Source organism: Eschrichtius robustus, chromosome 5, assembly GCF_028021215.1.
Source record: "Eschrichtius robustus isolate mEscRob2 chromosome 5, mEscRob2.pri, whole genome shotgun sequence".
Classification (NCBI taxonomy): domain Eukaryota; kingdom Metazoa; phylum Chordata; class Mammalia; order Artiodactyla; family Eschrichtiidae; genus Eschrichtius; species Eschrichtius robustus.
In genome coordinates, this window is record NC_090828.1 from 60,829,995 (window position 1) to 60,846,731 (window position 16,737).

At 47.6% G+C, this 16,737-nt stretch overlaps 1 protein-coding gene across 2 annotated transcripts in view; it reads right to left on the reverse strand.

Moving 5' to 3' along the window:
• Positions 1 to 15,923, reverse strand: part of ITGA6 (integrin subunit alpha 6) — a 76,950-nt gene extending 61,027 nt beyond the window's left edge. For both annotated transcript variants that reach the window (XM_068544912.1, XM_068544913.1), the window contains exon 1: positions 15,566 to 15,923. In XM_068544912.1, the coding sequence (XP_068401013.1) occupies positions 15,566 to 15,747 (182 nt within the window). In that variant the 5' untranslated portion in view covers positions 15,748 to 15,923. The remainder of the gene's footprint in view (positions 1 to 15,565) is intronic.
• Positions 15,924 to 16,737: the final 814 nt, after the last annotated feature.

The window sequence follows — 16,737 nt, forward strand, 5'->3', positions numbered from 1 at the left end:
GATATGCAGGGTTTAAGTGCGGTAAGTACCTTTGATAAATAGCTGCAGGGTTCAATAAATGCCTTTGTCTTAGATGCTGTGGACACTGTCCAACCCAGCCCGAAGCAGCCACCTGCCACAGGGAAGAGCAGGAGTGAGTCACTGCCTGAGGCAGTACCTCACCTTACATCTAATCTAAAGCATGAATGAGAGGTGTGGAGGGAGCCTGGGTGGCTTGTTCAGAAACAGAGGGGGTAGGGATTCCCCATGGGGAACCCACAACTGCTTCTGCGTGCTCAACCGCAATCCCAGGCCTGGTTCCTCATGGAGAAACGGTTATCTCAGGAACTCAGGATGGCAACTCTTTTTTTTTTTTTTTTAATTTATTTAATTAATTTATTTTTTGGCTGCATTGGGTCTTCATTGCTGCGCACGGGCTTTATCTAGTTGCGGTGAGAGGGGACTACTCTTCGTTGAGGTGCGCGGGCTTCTCATTGCAGTGGCTTCTTTTGTAGAGGACAGGCTTCTAGGCGTGCAGGCTTCAGTAGTTGTGGTTCACGGGCTCTAGAGCACAGGCTGAGTAGTTGTGGCGCACGGGCTTAGTTGCTCCGCGGCATGTGGGATCTTCCCGGGGCCAAGGCTCGAACCCGTGCCCCCTGCATTGGCAGGCGGATTCTTAACCACTGCACCACCAGGGAAGCCAGGCAACTCGTTTTGATGAGCACAGATTTTCAAAAAAACTTGGTGGAACTTGAACAGATCTGCTTAAGCTTCCAGTGACATTTTATAAAAACAGACACATTGGCTAGATTGACCCCTGCAAGGGTGGGCAGGGGAGGTCGAAGACAGGGAGGGGCTTAAGTGTGGAGAGAGCTCTGGACACTAGGGGGAGGAGGGGAGGAGGGGTGGAGGGGCAGCTCTGCCAGTAGCTGGCTGCATGACCGACAACAAATCCTAGGCCTCCAGTTCTTTTTTTTTTTTTTTTTTAATTTATTTATTTATTTATTTTTTTGGCTGTGTTGGGTCTTCGTTACTGTGCCAGGGCTCTCTCCAGTCGTGGCAAGCGGGGGCCACTCTTCATCACGGTGCGCGGGCCTCACTATCGCGGCCTCTCTTGTTGCGGAGCACAGGCTCCAGACGCGCAGGCTCAGCAATTGTGGCTCACGGGCCCAGTTGCTCCGCGGCATGTGGGATCCTCCCAGACCAGGGCTCGAACCCGTGTGCCCTGCATCAGCAGGCAGATTCCCAACCACTGCGCCACCAGGGAAGCCCCGGCCTCCAGTTCTTGATCTATAACATGAGAGAGACGGACTACCTTTCTAGATCATTCCCTGGGTTCCTTCCTAACTTCTGCAGCCGGTAAGTAGTTTTGGATATAAAGCAATCCACAAAAGCATTATTGGGTAATATGACTACTCTTTGTGCACGTGTGGGGGTCAGATTTCTTTTAAAGCACGTGTCCGTTTTATTTGTGAAGAATGACGCACGTCAGGCTCCACGTTTAAGCAAACACAGATAAATCAGTCCCAACCTCTTGCCTTCAGAGGGCCCACAATTCAGAACCACCAGTAAGCTTTATTTTGACAGCTCCCAAATAGCTTACTAGAAATTTCATACTGAAAACATCAATAAGAACAAAGAAAGCCTATTAAACTCAACAGATTCTGGGCAATACAGAAATTAGTCATTAGAAATCCAAAGAGACAAGGAACAGAGGAAAAAGATGATCGAATACCTGGGAGCAACTTTAACAGGGCTCTAAAGAAAGCAGGGGGTGGGTGGGTGGGGAGGGTGGTATGAACAAAGTATTTGCAAGACAAGCTAAAGCCGGCCTTACCAACAGGGACAGCTGTCAGTCTAATCTGATGCTCCCCAACACACACTTCCCTCCTGAACATCAACCCATGAATGTGCCCCTGTCACATCAAACCTCAGCTGCACCTGCACTCAGTGTGCCACTGAAATCGGTTTCATTTCAAAGCTACTAAGAGGTAGGTAGGAAGAGTAGCAAGATAAAAGAAACAAACGGCCAGTTTCTTTTAATCTGTTGCCATTTCCTCATAACTTACCAAAAAACTTAAAACAAATTACTTCGGTTTCTCAGAGAATATGCGTGAGGAGCCCTAGGGTTCCACAAATGGAGCCAGGGGCACAGCTGCTGAAATCAACCAGGAGCCGTCCTTTACCAGATTGGAAAGCACATACTAAGCTAGGAGACGGAATTTTTTTTTTTTTTTATAACATCTTTATTGGAGTATAATTGCTTTACAATGGTATGTTAGTTTCTGCTGTATAACAAAGTGAATCAGTTATATGTACACATGTATCCCCATATCCCCTCCCTCTTGCATCTCCCTCCCACCCTCCCTATCCCATCCCTCTAGGGGGACACAAAGCACGGAGCTGATCGAGGAGATGGAATTTTTAACATCATAGGTTTGTTAAAATTTTAATTCCATTGCCACTAATCTATGTTAGAATATCATATCAGATGATATGATTTAGCACAATTCTATGTTTAGGTATTTAGGTTTGGTTTATCAATATTTTATGGCCTCATAATGGGGCCATCCTGATTTCAGGGCACTCCAGAAGTTTAAGGAGTACAGGGGTGTTCACAGCCATGTGGATGCTTAACACTACTGAACTGTATACTTTAAAATGGCTAAGATGATCAATCTTATGTGTATTTCACCACAGTTCTTTTTTTAAAAAGTAGTAGTCCTAATATCAGGGCATAAAGGATCATTCTAAAGAAATGGTCATCCCACTTCCTATTTTCTACAAGACTTCAGCGTATTTGGGAAATTAACTCAAAGAGCTTAACAAATGCCTTTTGGGTACCCATTTCTGTCTATTAGATTGGAACCAAAAATGGACAAGCCATCAGCCTTGCTCTTAAGAAGCTCACAAACCAGCAGGAATAATGTCCATCAGGGAGACGTTTAGAGAGTGCCCTCCATATGCAGGGGATTTGGCCAGGCCAAGAGGGCAAACAGATGCTGTCTTACGTGCAAGCACCTATACATACATCAGCAGAGGCTAACTAATGCTGACCTGGAGAATTCTGAGACTCAGCTGGAAGAAGTGCTACGGTCATCTGGAGTGCCCCCACTTGGCAGGGGGGAAAGGGCAACAGTGGCTGTGTATTCGCTATCGCTATACCAGGCCATTATGGGGGAAAGACATTTAAAAATGTAAGATACTGTTCTATTAAGAGCAAGACCACAGGGTACAGGTTCAATTACAGGAATCGCCTACCAAGATGCAGATGTGTATGGCATAGCACCTGGTGGACCGGGCATCGGGCAGCTGGGTTCCAGGACTCACGCCGCTACTACCTAGCTGTCGCTCGACGTTCCTGGGTGTCAGTCACCCCTCTGCAGAGAAAGGGCTGCACCAGTCAGCGGTTCAGCCATTTTCTCAGAAGCCCTGACTGACAGGGGAGATGAACAAGTATGGGGGCATAGCCCAAGATGACCACCAAAAGCTTGAACTGCCTTTAAAGCCTTGTGCTTTGTATTAAAAACGTACTCATATTTCATTCTGCACTATACTGAGACAACTTTTTTGTTTTTTAATAACTCACCACCATGCCACCTCTGAAAGACGTTCCTTAATGAATCTGTGGTACACCCCAGGGTGAGGGTGGTAAGGTCCTGATGAGCCACACTTGTGTAACTGCAGAGATATTCTATATCCTTTTGGATTCAGATTTACCTCAAGCTACCTCTTTAGCCAATAACACTTATCTTGAAAGAAGAGCCTGAAAACTGCCAGTATTTTAGAAGCCACGGTGCCATTTAGTCTCGTTTTCTACCTCCCTGACAACTCAACAAGGCCATACGTCATTTTTGTTCAATGCACGCAGTGAAATGCTGCATACGTTGACCATGATCACAAAGACAATCAATCGGGCCAGGGAACAGGAAGCCGGGCCTCGGCACCCCTGCGTGTTGCCCGCTCACTCTCACCCAGCATGGTACCCACCCACCTGCCAATGCCCCACCCCCACCATGTCCACCCAGCCTGCAGGACACACGGATGCTGTGCTGTCGAGATAAAAGCAGATTCCGGAGCTGCAGACACTCCTACATGGGAAACGTCCACCCAACACATAAAGTGAGCCTTGTAAGAATTTAACAAAATAAGAAGCTGTGCTTCTCTGTAGCTCAAATATAGCATAAGAAACTGGAAATCCTTAAAGGGTTTTGCCTTGTTTCCATCTTCTCTTCCTTCCTCCAAGTCCCGTATTTCCCCTTCCTCTCTTCAAGGCAATGTCATAGTTCCCATCTATCTGTGAACCTCCCCCCGGACTCTGGGGGCAATTTCACCTTTGACCTGACCCCCAAAGGGTAACCTCTGCTGTCTGCCAGACAGTAAAGATAAGGTAGCTACAAAACTCCCCCATGTGAGGGGATTATAGTACGATTTTAGTCTAAGGCAGCCACAACAGGAAAGGCTAGTGTTACTGGACGTGACGGGCATGATGCTAAGGGCTTCACACTCACTACATTCCATCTTCACAACTCTATGGGGTGGTTATCATTAGTGCCTCCATTTTACTGATGAGCACAAAGCAACTCGCCCAAGGTCAAGTCAACAGAATGTGAAGCCTCTGGGATTCAGACCCCACACTCCTTTGCCTCTAGAATGGAGTTCTTACTCCTACAAGGCAAACTTCTATGCAGATGTTGAGTAAATTAGGGTTAATGATCTATTACTATTCACTGAGAAATTAGAAGCAACCAGAAAAACCTCACAGTCTCCCACCAAGACCTGCATCCAGGCCCCTTTATTCTGTGATGTGATGAGAGCTACCTGTGCTCCAGTAACCAGGCTAACTTCTCCACTGGTGTATCCCTCTCACCTACTCACAGACATCACACCAGACGTTCTCCCCACTCCTGCATTCACTTTTCCCTTTCTACTGAATTATCCTCACCAATAGACCAGCTCACGGTCACTTCCTCCCCTCTTAAAAAAAAATACGATTCCCTCTTGACCCCAGTTTCCCCTCCAGCTCTTGCTCTGCCCCCTTCTTCAGCAAAACTCAGAGCTCCTATTCTTTGCCTCCAATTCCTCTTCTAGTCTCTCACCAACCCACTCCAACCAGGCATTGCTCCCACTCCACTCCACAAGGGTTCTGATAAGGTCACCAATGGCCTCCATATTGCTAGGCCGGGGATCAATTCTCAGTGTCATCTGACACGACTGATTGATCACTCCCCTCTCTGAAACACCTGCATCATGTGGCTTCCAGGATTGCACATCACCTAGCTCCCCACCTTACTGGCCATCCCTCTCCGTGCCTGGTGCTGGGCCCCCCATCTCCCTAACCTCTACGTGGGAGCGCCTTGCAACTGTGTCCTTAGTCTCTATCTTCACTTCCTTGGTGAACTCATTCATTCAGCGCACCATTCTAAATACAACCTAGAAGCCCGGGGCTCCACTATTTGTATCTCCAATCCAAACCTTTCCACCTAAACTTCAGACTCATTTTCAACTGCCTTCTCAACAACTCCACTTGATGTCTAGACATCTCAAGCCTAGGATCTCCAAAATTAAACTGCTCTTCACCCCAAATCCATTTCTTCTATAGTCCACCCTAAACCATTGTATGACAACAGTTTTCTCTTTCAGCTTTTCTCTCTCTCATGTCTAGTCCATAGGAAATCCTGTTGACTCTACTTTCAAAATATATCCAGAATCCAACCACTTCTCACTATCGTCACTGCTACTATCCACTATCATCTCTTACCTATTATTAAAAGGACCCTCCTCATTAAGATCACTACACCTATATACTTGAGTCTATTCTCAATAATGTAGCAGCTAGAGAAATCCATTTAAAATCTAAGTCAGAATATGTCATACTCTTCTCAGCTCCCCATCTCATTCGAGAGTAAAAACCAGTCTTTCAAAGACCTATAAGGCTCTACACAATTTGGCTCCAAGGAGACTATAGGCTTCCTTGCTGTTCCTGAACATGCTAGGCATGCTTCTGCCTCAGGGCCTTTGCAATTGTTCTCACCACCAGGGATACTTTCCCCCCAATACTGACATGGCTTGCACCTTCTCAGTGAAGTCTTCCCTGGCTGCCTGATGGCCAGTCACTCCCTACCCCACTCCCACTCTTTGGTCCCTCTCTCCACTTCATTTTCCCCTGTATCACTATTACCATCTAACATAATACCCCTATTTATTTTGTTTGTCTCTTCTATCAGAACCTAAGTAGGAATTTTATCTATTTTGTTTGCTGCTGTATCTCTAGCCCTAGAACGGTGCCTGAGCTTTATTAGCAACTTTTATATGGGAAAAAGAAGAAGCTGGTTATGGTTTTTCTAGCTAGTCCAGAGCACACTCCCCTCCAAGTTTTTACTTGGTCCTCATGTTCAAGTAGGGATAAAAATCCCTATATCTTTTAGGTTGAAATATACAATATACATGCACATACATAGAAATAAACGAGCTTACAAAAGACCAATTTCTTATCCTATGTAGTGAAAAACCTTCTCTTTTGGCTTCTGGTTGGTGGTGTGGCTAAGCTGAGGGGATCATCCTCTGAGGGTCCCCAGGATGCTTCTCCACACTCCCACACCCTTTCTCAGTTCATCTCTGTAGCAGCCTTGGGCCCTTTCTGAACACACGGCTTAGAAAGTACTTTTCTTTCTAAACTGGCTGGTCTGATATGGAATGTGAAAAGACTTTACCAAGTGCTGTGCATTAAAACACTTCTCCAGCTGGCCCCCCAAAGTCTTCCCTTGAGGTCTGGACCATCTAATTCAGTGGGTCTCTCCTTCAGTCTTCCCCAGGACCCTATCCTTGATCCTCTAGAAGGCCCAACAAAGTCCAGAGCCATCTCCTTTTGCACTTGCGGGTTCGTGCAGAGACTCTTCATCACCCAGATCTGAAAGCCAGATCTCAACTTTTTCTGAGTATTGTCCTAAGTTGGCCCATGGGCCTACTCTCACTAGCAGCCATGAGGCCTCAGTGGCAAAGCCATTTTCCTAGAATCATGTCTGCATATCCACTTGAGCACATCTAAACCTTATCTTTAACCTTTTCCTTCTTTAAAAACTCTTAGGTTTATTTGTGTCCCAGCAAAGTTGAATTCCATACGCCCAATCAATAGTTTTTCAACAACCTCACATTCACTCCAGGCATTTTAAATATCTTTTCCTACCTATCTCCAATCTCTCCAGAGCCTTGTAGAATTCTAAACATTTCCATTCCATTACTTCAAAATACCTTTGTTCTCAAGGGACAGATGAAACTACATTGCCAGGAGGAGGGGGGTCAGGCCATCACCTGACAGGACGTATCAGTGGGAAGGGGACCCAGGAACAATTTTTTTACTCTCCTCAGCAAAGAGAGGGAGGACAGAACTTCAAACTCGCAGTGCTGCCGAATGGGCCATTCACACCAAGGAGCTACCATTTCACACCTACACTATGGCTCACTCTAATGGGATCCTCTAGTTAACTTTATATCATGTTGCTTTATCGGGACCACAGAAGACTGACCACTTGATCAATGGCAGTAAACCCTGAAGACAAGGACTCTGATTCTGCAAAAACAAAAGGTTAATTGGCTCAGGAGACCTACAGTTCAGTGACATCCTATGCTCTGGGTCTGAAACAATTTATTATCATGTGTACCTCTCTCTCTCTCTCTCTCTCTCTCTCACACACACACACACGATTAAAATAACTTCAGTACAAATGAATGTCCTTTTCAAAATGAAGAAACTGTAGCAACATTGATATCACCGAGCAAAGCAAGCAGAGACCACAGGTAAATAGGCATTACCCTGTGCTTTGTTTATTCTTCATATCACTAACCAATGTGCCCCTTGCATAGTATACCAAAGTTTATTTTTATTTCTCTACTCCCAGGCTTATATAGCCAATTTCTCTAAAAGGTTTTTCTTATATCTGAAATGGCTTTTCAAAAAAAGTAATCTTTGTATTGTATAACATGTAAAACATATCCAGCTGGTTGGCAAATAAACATGCGAGCAGACAACCAATGGCTCCATGTCACTTGTTTTTGCCTTCTGCACTTTCTTTTGTGGCACTTTCCCCATTCCCCCTAATTCGGAACAGTCATCTTTACCATTTAATTGGTTTTTGAGACTTGAAGTTTTCTAAAGCCTTTTTGCCAATTTGGGATTAGATGAAGTGACAGCAGTACCCAACACTGGAATCCAGTACTGTGGCCGTGTGGGAAAGGTGGGCTGCTACACTGTGGCCTATGAAGGTGTCATTCTGCAAACACACCAACCACGGATCAGGTGAACTGATTTAGAATTGTCTTCCCCTGTTTATCGAAACGGAAAAGCCAGACAGCAGTGGTTTAGATGGTGATCATTCTACCCTGTTACTAGGCTAATAAGGACCAACACTGGTGAAGAGCCAATTGACCTGTGCCAGTTCACAACTAATTAACAATTAGCCTCAATTTAGTTCCAAGAGATCTCTGTATGCAATTCTAAATGCCAGTTTAACAAACTAAAATCTGCTAGAACATGACTTCCACACTTTGCCCGTGCATCTTTCAACTTTAGGCAGACTTCATCATCAACAAATCAGATCCAGCTTTGCACAAGCTCCTTCCTACCATACGTTAATGCCAAACAAAAGACTAAGAAAAATACATCGTCATCAGTCCTGCCCTGGGTGGAGTGCACATTACCCAGCCTACCAGGAATAAGGTGGGTAGCTGAGACTTTCAAAGTCACAGAGGTCTGAGAAGATCTGGAAACCAGACAGCATGAATCACTCCACCCTGTAACAGCACGATCCACCCTCCGTGGGTACCCTATGCCCGAAGTCCCTGCCGTCCAGAACCGCATCATCCCCGCACCAGTCTGCCCATTCATCTCCTCTGCTTACTGAAACCCTGCTGGTGTTTTATCTACCACGTGGCAGCTACCTTTAAAAGGCCACAAGGCGTGGTTTTTCTGAGGTGTACTTTCCAAATGTGTAACTGTAGAATGGATGCGAAGGGAGGATGGACACTTGAACATTATCAAAATCAAACCCCAAAGGAGAAAGCACACCCTGCACAGGCCAGGAAGCATGGAAGATGTGGACTGAGAACCAACTTGCCCAACATGTCATGGCCACTTCACCTCTCACAGCCTTGGTTTCCACATTTATTTAACACACACACAAAGTGCTTACTTGAGTCAGGACTAGTCTAAGGTACAATTATCCTCACTTTACAGCTGAGGAAAGAGACCCAGAGAGATGAGGTATTGTGACTTACAATAACATATATTTGGTTTTCCTTCCACTGTTCCTCCCACAGGGCTCCTAAAACCCTTGGAATTTCCTAAGTGAGGAGATGTCTTTTGTTATGTTAATGAGGTGGCTATCGGACTGCGCCTAGGGAGGGGGGCTGGTTGCCAGGAGAACCAGGAACTTGATTAGAGGGTTGGAACTTTCAGTCCCACCTTCCCGACCTACGGGGAGGGAAGAAGGGCTGGAGGTTGAGTTCAATCAGCAATGGCTAATGATTTAATCAACTGTGCCTATGTATCGAAGCCTCCGTAAAAACCCAAAAGGATGGAGTTTGGAGAATTTCGGGGTTGGTGACCACGTGGAGATTTGGGGAGAGGGGCATGCTAGGAGAGAGCATGGAAACTCTACTTTCCCCATACCTTGCCCTATGCATCTCTTCCACCTGGCTGTTCTTGAGTTATGTCTTTTTATAATAATCTGGTAATCTAGTAAATAAAATGTTTCTCTGAGTTCTGAGAGCCACTCTAACAAATTAATCAAACCCAAGAAGGGGGTCATGGGAACCTCCAATTTATAGCCAGTCCGTCAGCACAGGTGACAACCTGGACTTGACATGGGCATCTGAAGTGGGGGAGAGGCAGTCTTGCAGGACTGAACCCTTAATCTGTGGGATCTGATGCCATCTCCAGGTACAGAGTGTCAGAACTGAGTTGATCAGTATCTGAGAATGGCTTGGCGGTGTATGTGGAAAACCCCTACACGCTGGAATGTGGAGCAGAATTATAGGTATCCTGCACTGTCACAGCTAGTAAATGGCAGAGCAGGATTTGATCCCATCTAGCTCTAGACTCTAGTTGGGGTCTAGACTCTAGCTCTAGAGTCTGCTCTTATCCACTACACTATTTTTGCCTTCTGTGTGAAAAAGGAAAGCTCATCTAGCGCTTAGAAAACTTTATGAACAGATTCTTAGATCACATCTATGGAAACTAGTACAATAGATCTGAACTGAGTCTAGAATTATATTTTTTATAAAGAGATTCCCCAAGTTACCTTGACGACCAGCCAGATTTGAGAACCCTTAAGGTTCCTTGCCAATATAGTTATTTGATTCTAAACTTGTGCCCAAAAACACAAGGGTAAGATGAGCAGTAAAGCTCCCAGGGCCCTTTACTGCAGGGCTCAACCTTGACCACCCTCCCAAAAGGCCATTAGCTCTCGGTTCAGACACGTGGTCCACTCGGTTCACCACTCTACAGCTCTCACTGGAGGGGGTCAGCAGCTTCCCCAGCATTGCACTTAAGAGTTACATGTATCCAAGATTCCCTTACTAACCATGAATAAGTAAAGCTTTAGCCATCAATGCACAAGTGCCCTCACATTCTTACTTCCATCTGACCCCCACACCCTTGTCAAGTAGCTTCCAGGATCTTACGCTACGGCCATCCTTCTCTGTCTAGTCTCGTTTTAACAACCAGCAGATCCTGAGTACGCACTGCAGTGCAGGTCAGCCTGTATTTCTGGGGTTAAGTTCTAAAGTCTGCCTTTAAGGCAACAGTCAAGTGTAATTAAACATCACCCATGAAAAAAAAAAAAATCACTCATGAAAATCCCTTAGCTGGGACCTGGGCCCTTGAAAACTCAAAAACCAAGAATTAAGGTCTTGTGGAGTCTTTGCGTTACCACCATAGCTTCTCTTTCCCTGGGGGCAGCAGAGACCAATGCCTACGGTGAGCAGGGAAGGACAGAGGGTTAAATAAAGGGATTTCTCCGTCTCTACCCTGAGCTGGAAAAATTGATTTCACAAGTTAAATTGAGTGTATGATATGACTCCATTGTACTTGCAAGGCATATGCTACGTGCTATCAGGCAAAGAAATGAACGTTAAGACCCCTGCCCTCACATAACCTATAATCCAGCTGGGGGAGATTAGATCATCCTCTGAAAATGGCAGATAACCGTTAAACACAAAACCATCAGAACATGATACAAAGGGCTACGGACACTCAAAGGAAGAAGTGCTGTAGTATGGGTTGGGCTCAAAAGGCTTTCATGGAGAAATTTAAACTGGTTCTTACAACATGATTATGTTCTTCAAGGTGGGCTGACTCGGAACCAACCAGGGTTCCAGGTAAAACTGACCCTGTCACTTAAGCAAAGGATAGTATTTTCTATTATGTCTCCACTGTCTATCTTGAAAGTGCCAGATAATTCACCTGCTACTCTGTCCACAGCAATATGTTAATAAGTCAAGGTTCTTAGGGGAACCAGGCACCATAGTTCCAGTACTATTTGGTTACAAAGCTTAAATTAAATCTTGATATTATTGTTATGTTAAAATAGAGAATTATACAACTAAGAACACAGTACCTGCTTCTTTACAATAGTGTAAAACTGTATTACATGAGCATTTCATCTGACTTTCCCGACATATTATTCATGCCACAAAAATACTTTTCTTTTTTGACCCTAAGTCATTACTTGGATGGGCTCACACCAGCCTGTGTTCCAATTAAACTTGTCCATTTCTGCTTTCTTGCAGAGTCCTAAGATCTCCTCCAAGTCTCCCTGCCCATTTTGGCTCTTTCTCCACTCTGAGGACTCAAGGTGACCGAGACAGTCCCTGGACGATGGCCCTGGGCCACATGGCACTCTGAATGAATGCAAGGAAGCAAGTACTTAAGTACACATCCTGGACACTGTTCTGATCCTGGGCTGGCTCCAGTCACCCCTCACTGGGCTTTTCAGAAGGGGAAGGAGTGACAGGCCAAGAAGGACCCGGAAGCTGACCCAAGGCCAGTTGGAATAAGGGTCAATAGGAAGAGAGTCCAGGCACAGATATTTAAATAGACAGCCTGACCCACATGGGGAGCAATTTAATAAATCAACCTCACATAGCACATTTCCAAAATTCAGATGCTGGCCAATTTCTCCAGGTCTGAAGGACGCTTCTGACTTTTCCTTTTAGAGGTGGAATGAGCATGAGTCAGAAATACCAAGTTCACATCCAGATTTTGTTAAGATTCTGCTTAAGCACTCATGAGACTTTAGACATTTCCTAACTTTCAGCTTCAGTTTCTTCATCTATAAAGGGAGCTAGTCGGACTAGATGATCTCTAGTTCAGTAAACACGATTTTAAGAGCGGAAGCATCACAAGTCTGAGAAAAACCAAGAGCAAATGTTAAAGAGTCAGAACAGAAGCGACAGTGGGCCTGGAGAGCCTTAGGAAGACAGCAGTGATCAGAGAGTTCCCCAAAATAAGAAAATGGCAATTGGATTAGACCCAGGATTGCTCCCTGAGGATATCACTTATCTCTTCCTTCCAGATTCTGCCCTGCAGTCATACACAGATCCATCTCTTCCCAGAAGAGCTAAGAGGGATGATTCACAGGATGGACATACCCATAGATGCCACCCCCTACTTTCTATCTAGGCAGGGTGACTCAACCTTAACTACCTAAGAGAAATGAAAGATTCCAAGGTCCTCAGACCTCAGTAACTCAGCCAACCATCTAATAACCTTTTGGAGTCTGAAACTTCTTTAATACACAGCCGAGGAAAGTTTTACAGTCTCTATTTCAGTTTTACAGTCCACAAAGTTTTAGGAACACCCAGCATGTTTTAAGGCTCTCAGATACAATATTATTCTGTTATAAAATGTTAAGTAGAGTTTAAGATGTTATTAAATATTTAAATGGCATCGTAGAAAGTTTAACCCACAAAAATCTATGGTTTGTTCCCATAATGCTGCATTCATCTGCTATGCCCACACATCTTTGATATTTTACTTCTCCTGCCTCAGTAAAGTCCCCTGTTCAAGAAATTAACTTTTGTTGTAAGTCTAAGATGGATTAAAGTTAAATTGCTTTGAAGATGGGTTTCATAAATGTGACTAAGCTTAAATTACCCAACCTACAATAACCTTCGACTTTACTCTTTGGCAGAGTGAGAATCACAGGATGTTTAACACCTGTGGAGTAGCAGGGCACACAGTAGGAATTCAGTTACTGCTTCTAAATGCATCACCATTTAGTCAGCAAATACCCATGCCAGGCAGGAATCAGGCACTTTGCATGTTATCTCTTAAGCCTCAGGACAACGCTATTAAGCAGTAATATCTCCGTTTTACAGATAAAGACACTAAGGCTCAAAGTAACAGCTGCTAAACGCCGAGAAGGAATTTTGAGCTCAGGTCTCTCTCACCAGTTCCCTGAAATACTCCCACTGAGCTTTTCCATCAAGTACAGGGTTTAGGAAGCTGGCCCAGAAGTTGTGAGGTCTCAACCTCACCGGCTGTTATTTACACACACATCCTTTACTGACAAAGGTTACAGCTGATGTGGATATGGCCTGTGTGTGCTGGTTCTCCTGGTCGGGCCAATGTTGCTGGAACACTTTACCAAAAGAAGCAATTGGGGGGGGGGAGGGGCGCAGGGGGGAGCAGCATTTGACATAAACCACAGCCCTCTAGAGTGTGGTTACTGCCACACTCTGAGCTCTAAGGAAAGATACAGCCCCCTTAGAGTGGGCCGCTCCTCTCCTTCAGTCCCTAAGAAGAGCATTTCTAGAAGGCATCAGACCCCAAACACAGGCTTCTTCTTACTCACTTGCAGCAGCTCTAATAGAGAAGCCCACCAGAGAGAACAAGTTTTAGCAAGCATGCTGCTAACCTCAGGGACAACAGAGATCCTGGCTGAAGTCACGTTTTGCAAATCTCCACCCCCAAGACACTTTCTTGCCCCAGTACCTCCCCTTCACAACCTTTGCTTGAACAAGTATTTCAAGGAAACCACCAGCTTCAGTAGGCATCTGGCGCAGAGAATGCTGAGAATGTATTCATTCCCTCTGCGGGACCACAGTCATTTCTGCACTAACAAGTTCATTCTCCATATGGGTAGATGCACATCTATCTACACGCTCAAGTATTTAGAGACACTAAATGTCATCCATTCACTGAGTTACCAGAAACCACCTTCCATTTCAAATTTACAGCATAACAATTATTTCTACTGAGAGAAAGCAGAGTATAAGCAGCTGGCCAGGCCTGCAGACCACCTCCAACTAATTTCTTTGCTTCACTAGCAGGTGTTACCAGAAAAATCTGACTTTAAGATTCAGGGACCCGCAACATTCACCAATTCCAAAGTTCTCAATTGCTGAAATCAAGAGGTTTCCTCCAGCCCTAAAATCCCATTCCCCTCTCATAAACACAAAGTCCTCTTTCCTGGAGCTGCACTTTGCTTTCTTCGCTCTGTTGGTCCTGGAAGGACCTCAGTTCAACTAAAGGCCTGGGGGGAGGGGGGACCTTTTGTGAGTTTATTTTTCGGTAGCACAGATGAAGAATGTAGCCCACAGCGATTACGGAGACTAAGCTCCCAAATACCCTCTCCAGCCTAAAGAGTTTGATCATGTGGGAACCAAACACTGTCTCCAAAGAAAAGGAGAGGCTAAGAGTGCCGGTCTCCACTTTCTCCAGGGAAGAGCACCGCTCTGCCACGGTGCGGGGCTGTCACTTCCAAACCTTGTTTGCAAAGCACCAGCCCAGATCGGACATTTTGCTTTCACCCCTCGGCAGGGCCTGCCCAGTGCAGGGGCCCAGAGGGTCTCGGGTGGCGCCGGACGCTTTGGGGCTTGGGCGACGGGTCGGCCACACCACTAAGAGGGTCTTGTTTTCTCAGCTGATCTAGCCTGCGAACAGGTGCGTGGTTAGTTCCATCTTTTTAAAAAGGGGGAAGGCATGTAAGAGTCTCCCCTGCTGGGGCACCCGCCCTTCGGGGAAAGCCTCGCAGGACGTGAGGAAAGGTGGCTTTCCAACTTCTGCGGGGCGCGCGCGTCTGCGGGGGGACGCGGTGCTCTCTGTGAGTTTGAGAAAGGCCTGGATCTCCCTGAACGACCCTCCCAGTCACCTCACCGCAGCGTACAGCGACCCTCCACCCCACGTCACCCCCGCCTAGCACACACGTGAAGCTCAGCAAAGCGTGCCACCTGCCGGGTTCCCAGCAAACACGCCCAGAGGGAAGGACCACCGGAGAGCACTTTGTTTAAAAAAAAAGTAAACTCTCCCGGGGCCGAGGACAGCCCCGCCTGGCACCGGGGCCGCGGTCCGCAGGGGTCGGCCCCCGGGTTCTCCTCCTTCCGGGGCTGAATGGGGGGAGGCGCGGCGCCGGGCGGGGCCGGAGGCGAGCGCGCGGGGCGTCGGGCCCCGCTCCCCCCGGGGGCCGGCGGAGTCCCGGGCGGGGCGGGGCGGGGCAGGGTCGGCCGGCGGGAACGCGGCGCGCCCTCGCCCCGGTTCGCGCGCGGGCCAGCGCCCCGATGGGGTGGGCAGAATCGGGGAACTCACAGCCGCTTGTCCTCGGGCTGCAGCTGCCAGTGCATGGCCAGCGAGAAGCCGAAGAGGCTCCCGGAGTCCCCGGTTTTCTCGATCACATTGTCCTCGCGGGTGTCCAAGTTGAAGGCGGCGCCGAGCCGCGGCAGGAGCCCCGCCGACAGGTAGAGCAGCCACAGCCGCCCCGCGGCCGCCATGGGCCGGCGCACCGGGAGGGGAGCGGGAAGCTGCGCGGCCGCCCTGCGCTCCGGGCTGGGTTCGAGGCTGCCGCGCCGCTGCCGCCGCGGCCACCTCGGTCTCCTCTCGCCGCCGCGCCCGGCCCCACCCCCGGGACGAGTCGCGCTCTCCGCCCGGCCGCTCCCCCTCGCGGGCAGCTCCCGACCACTGAATGAGCCCGTTGTTCTCTGGAGACTCGCAGGCGTTTTATCAAGTGACGAGGACGCCGGCCCCGCCCCGGCCCTCCCCACCCCCTGGCCCCTCCTCGCACGCCCGCCGCCGGCACCTTCCCTGCCTGCCCGGCTGCGGTGCGGTGCGGCGCGGCGCTGCCCCTCCCTGCCGCCCCGCACCTGGCCCGGAAGCCGTGGCGGAGAGACCCGGAGGCGAGCTGCGGGCCGGGCAGCCCCAGCTCGTGTGTCCTCCTGGAGAGAAGCACTTGAATTGTGGTTGCCATTCGGCGCAGAGCCGGAAAGGCGTTTACTACCTGTTAGTAAAGACAAGTGCTGGTGATGCGCCGGCCCTAATGGCCCGGAGCCCTGGGCGCTCGCCGACCGAGGCCCACGTGCAAATGCAGGCTTCCTTCATTCATTCCACAAGTGTTTATGGAGCGATTAACGCGGGCCAGGTACTTGGGGAATGGAGCTGCATAGATTGTCCTCGGCCCTCAAAGACCTAACCGTCAAAAAGGATAACAGCACAAATAGGGCTGTGCAATTGACAACGCGCAGCTATTATCTCATTTCATGCTCCTAACAATCCTATGAGGTGGGTGTTTTCTTTTTGCAGATGAGAAAACTGAAGCTCAGCCTTGCCCCAGAGCATCCACGGATCTGCGTCCAGGTGGAAAAGAGAGTTTGTGGGAGAAGTCACACTGGTGTAGGCAACTTCAAACTTGGTTTCCAGGTGTTCTCAGACCTAGAAGGTCCTCAACAGTGAAGGATGAGTTATTTAAAGTGGCACCCACGAGCTCA